The sequence below is a fragment of the Lactuca sativa genome, chromosome 3 (genome assembly GCF_002870075.4).
Source record: "Lactuca sativa cultivar Salinas chromosome 3, Lsat_Salinas_v11, whole genome shotgun sequence".
NCBI lineage: Eukaryota > Viridiplantae > Streptophyta > Magnoliopsida > Asterales > Asteraceae > Lactuca > Lactuca sativa.
Genome location: NC_056625.2, coordinates 254,467,780 through 254,472,618, shown reverse-complemented (window position 1 = coordinate 254,472,618; position 4,839 = coordinate 254,467,780). Strand labels below are relative to the sequence as shown.

The following is a 4,839-nucleotide window of genomic DNA, read 5'->3' as shown; positions in this document are numbered from 1 at the left end:
ATATAATTAGACTAAATTTGTCCTTTTCTTTACTTCTAATGTATGTTTAAAACAGCGGATTATAAATCAAACATCATATGACTGCAACATTATATTAGACCACATTGTATGGGTCCAAACGAAATGAAACACTGGTGACGTGGCGCAGCTCGAACGTTGCAACGGAGGGAACACTGCCCCCTCACCCCCCCCCCCCCAACTCGTTGCTTCTCGTCGTTCACTTCTCGTGGCCACGGAAACGAGATGAAACGGCCAAAAATTGAGCCGTTGTAAACTTAGACCGTTTGAAAACGGTCAAATTCATAGCAATTAAAAAAATTACCTTTTTACCTATATATATATATATATATATATATACACACTCATTTCATTTCAAACCTCTACATTTCTTTCTATCTACATTTTTATTTCTTTCTAAAAAAATGGAGCAAAACCAAAACACCTTCCCATCATCAAACTCAAACACACAACCAAACACAACCTCGCCTGTCGGGTTTGCCGGTTATGAAGGTTATTTCAACCTTTTATCGACTCAAGGCTCACCACAGATCCCATACCAAGGCGCAGCTTTCAATCCAGCTTCACCGCCACTACAGTTTCCCAACTCACCTTACTTTCAACAAAATCAATTTGGTCAAAACCAAAATTTACAACAAAATCTTTTCCCTTCTTTTGCTTCGATGCAACAACAAACCAACCAACCATCGCCTACGACACAACAATCGGGTGAAGCGGAAGCAGGAGGTAGTAAGAATAAGAAAGGGAAAGGGAAAGGAAAATCAATAGCGGTAGAAACAGAAAATGCAGACGTTCCACAATGGTGGACACCAGAGGAGGAATACGCTTTGACGGCGGCATGGTGTGCTACTTCAAAAGACAAAGTTCGCGGAAATGGAATATGAAAAAAGGAGCTTATTAGGGGGCGGTGCTCGACAAGTTTCACGCTATTTTAAAGAAAAATCTGTATCGCAACAATGACATGTTAAGCAGCAAATGGGGTCAAATAACTAAGCGGTGCAGCAACTTTAACTGTATTTGCAACCGGCTAGAGGCGCAACAACAAAGCGGAACCAACGACTTCGATTTGTTCAAAGCTGCTAAGGAACAATATCGAGTTGAAATGGGTCATGTTTTTTACTTTGAAAAATCATGGGAGTTGTTACGAGCGGATCCAAAGTGGAATAAAACGCCTACATCGTCGGAGGTTCAATCCAAAAGGTCTCGCAATTCTAGCTCGGTCGACGTGTCGGACGCACAGACTCACATCGACCTTAACGCCAACAACGATGAAATTCCGAATGATATCCAAGAGATATCCCCTCCACGACGACCGCTCGGACGCGACAAAGCGAGGCGTGCTGCAAGACATGCGGAGGAGGTGAAGACGAGAGCAAAAGAGGCGGCGGAAATGAGAGCGAAATTCGACGAGCACGATTTATTAATAAAAGAAAAAATGAGTTGAAACGTCGTTATTTGGAGTTCTTGGAAAGACATGCACGAGAGAAGCAGGAGCAGAAAGATAGAGAATTAATGACACAACAACTGTCAAATCTTCGGACTAGCGAAGAAGGTTTGACGTCTGCTGATCTAGCGGTGCTACAAACGATGAAGGAACAAATTAGGAAAAAATATTTGGGTTAATTAGGATTGGTGTGTGGTTTTAGTAGTAATTTGAATGGTATTTTACTTATTAATTTAGGTTTAAAGTTATGTTTTTTTAATTGTAATCGGAATTTTAGATTTTAAATATTGTCTTTTTTTTGTTTTTAAAATTATATGTTTTACAAAAAATATATTAGTTATTAAAAAAACGCAAAATGAAAACAAAAACAAAAACAAAAAAAAAGTAAAAAAAAAAAATACAAAATAGTAAAAAAAATACAAAAATAAAAATATTTATTTTCAAAAAGTTGGTGTTGCATCTTGTTGTCCGTTTCCCTACTTGGTGTTATAACACCATTTGCTTATGTGGCAAGTGAGGTGGCACAACTTGATGTTACACCTTGTTGCTTACACCCAATGCTCTTATAGACCATAATCACTAAGTAGTGTGTAGGCTTTTCCAACAAGGATAAAGATTATAAATATGATAATCGTCTAATACAGTCTAACTGCAGTACCTCATGAAGCACCAACCGACACTTACCAACACAACCACCCCATAAAATACTAAAAAAAAAAAAAAAAAAAAAAACAAAGATTAATAGAGAACATATTACATGTGACATAAACATAAAAAACTCAACATACTTTCTTATCCTCACATCAAGTTGATGCTACACAAGTTTTTCATAATGCAATCATAAACAACTATAAATCTCCCCATGAAGAACCTCATTGCGTTATTCCTCTTCTCTCTCTGGTGGAAGACCACATGGCAACAACATTTTCTGCAAAATAAAAAATAAAAAAAGAATTACTTCAATTCCTATAACATTCACAATAGCAAACTACTTTCATTGATTTGTTTCTTATAGCATCTTACTTGGGATTGTACTTTTTTTTTTTTTTTTTGCATTTAGCTTAATCAAAAAAGGAACAAAGAGAATATATAAAAAGTAACCACTTTTTATAAGGATAGTTGATGTATGATTATAATGATTATATAAAGAATATAAATACCTGCATAAAATTGTAGCGTTCTCTTCCAATTGATTCATTTTCTGCTATTGCAAAATATGCAAGCATTGGATAATGCCCAACATATGATGCATAGCTGTCTCTTTGGATATTAACTGCCCATTCACTTCAACCAAAAAAAAACAAAAACAAATATTAAAAGTTAAAACACTTTATCTCATAAAATAAGAAAAAAAAAAATCAATTTGAGGTGAAAATCAATTAAAGAATGACACTTAATCTTGTACATTTAAAAAAAAAAATGTCACTCACAATCTGTTCATGTCTGCATGTCCTGTTCCCACATACTTAGCTTGAAGATGCTCAAGTTGAGAGTTGATATTAAACCTGTCACTAGCCTATGAACCAATCAAATAAAATTATATTATTTTTTAAAACATTATATTTTCAAATAAATGAAAAAAACAATAAATAATATGCACCTGCATATTGCCCTTGCTGGTGTAAGTTCAGATTTTCAGATTGTTCAGAAGCTGTGATGTCATTTGTAACAGATTTCTAGGATTAGTATCGAATCAAATACTGAAATAACAAGAACTTTATGTAGTTTAATCACTAACTAGATTTTGATAAAATGGTGAAAGTACAAGAGTGTTTGCTGTGATTTCTCCAATAACCAGAATTTTATGCCCAATTTGGAGAATGAAGAGCAAGTTGCTACCGATATCTAGGGTTTTTGACTTCTAATTTTGAACAGAAATGTTTTTCGTGAATGTGAAGAAGAATACAGCAATTCACAAATCAGGCTTTCAAAATATGAACTTTAGGGCTCCAATTCAACTATTGGAGTTGAAATTTTAAATTTAGGAAGATATTGATAACTCTGGAAGCAATCGACACTTGTAGCTAGAGAATCATCTAATCCTGCAAGAAGTAAAAACAGTGGTTCTCCAATCGTGTTTACTTCTTGCAAAGTTTATGACTATCATCGTTAAATTTTAGTTTCAGCTTGTATAAATACGAAATAAAAAATGGAGAAGCATTTAACAGTAACCAAACACTGGAGAAACAAATCAATCGATTAAAATTCACGAATGTTTAAGCAATCAAGCATGTTCCTGACGATAATTCCGAAAATTTATACCTATTCTACTATTGACTATGATGGATTACTTCTAATCGTTTGTTTGTGAGCAACAAACTTCGAAGCACTAACGATTGATCACCAGAAATAGAAACTTGTAGCTTACTGATACAGGGACATGCCACATACACGCATACAGTAAGTCAGCAAAGCAACAACAGGCTACCAGATGGAAGAAGAATATCTTACCGATTGCCGATTTTTGAAAACCCCGATTCAGTTTTTACGATGGTGAAGGAGTCAAGGAGAAGGTGAGGAAAGTTTAAGATTTTATAGAAACCCTTAAAAAGTAAAAGCCCAAATTTTGAGTTTCAGTCCACTAAAAACAAAAACCTTTAGATAAAAGACAAAACTTCAAAAATGGTCTCTGTGATTTTTGAAAATATCAAGTTTAGTCCCTAAGTTTAAAAAATCTCACGGATCGTCCCTGTGGTTTCAAAACTTTTAACAGTTGGTCCTTCCGGCTAACTCCGTTACCATTTAGCCGTTAAGTCAGGAGCATTTTTGTTGTTTCATTACACAAGGACCATTTATGAGGTTTTCAATTGCTTTGTTTTTTAAAAATAAATAAATAAATAATATTTAATATGCAAGGGTCCCACCCACCTCTCTCTCTCTCTCTCTCTCTCTCAAATAAAAAAAATAAAGAAATAAAAACACTAACCCACCACACCCACCCCTTTTCTTCCTCTTGATTTTTGTCTTCTTCGTGTTTCTTCTTCCTTTTCTTTTCTTCATCCTATTTCTTTTCTTTTCTACAACATTGAGATACTTTGAGTTTAGCAAGAGATTAGAAACTAGGTTTAGTTATATGGTCTGGAATTGGTTTTGTTAATACTGTAAGCTAGTGTCGAAATCATCATCTTCAATCTCTGAGATGGCGAGAATATTTTGTACTTCTCCAAACAGGGGTCTGAAAGTAGAATTGTTGGGAGCCTTGTGTTGTATAGTTATATGCTCTCGTTGGAAAACTCTAGAGTTTTTAATCATCAAGATGCAGTGTTTAATGAGATTCAATTGCTATCCTTCAACAGGGTAAACAACAGAGACAGTAGATTAAACTTTTGACCATTTTGCCCCTGGTGATTTCAATCGGTGAGAACAAAAAAGCAAAC

At 34.9% G+C, this 4,839-nt stretch overlaps 1 protein-coding gene across 2 annotated transcripts; it reads right to left on the bottom strand.

Moving 5' to 3' along the window:
• Positions 1-2,200: 2,200 nt before the first annotated feature.
• LOC111897021 (uncharacterized protein At4g14342) lies at positions 2,201-4,019 on the bottom strand. Of its 2 annotated transcripts, none has more exons than XM_023892999.3 (5): positions 3,914-4,019; positions 3,063-3,113; positions 2,893-2,978; positions 2,623-2,746; positions 2,201-2,390 (listed from the first exon to the last, which is right to left on the bottom strand). In XM_023892999.3, exons 2-5 carry the CDS (start codon positions 3,066-3,068, stop codon positions 2,343-2,345), a joined length of 264 nt encoding a protein of 87 aa, XP_023748767.1. In that variant the 5' UTR covers positions 3,069-3,113; positions 3,914-4,019; the 3' UTR covers positions 2,201-2,342. The 2 variants fall into 2 exon arrangements, with proteins under 2 accessions (XP_023748767.1, XP_023748768.1); XM_023893000.2 differs by lacking the exon at positions 3,914-4,019 and adding an exon at positions 3,725-3,835.
• Between the last annotated feature and the right edge of the window lie 820 nt (positions 4,020-4,839).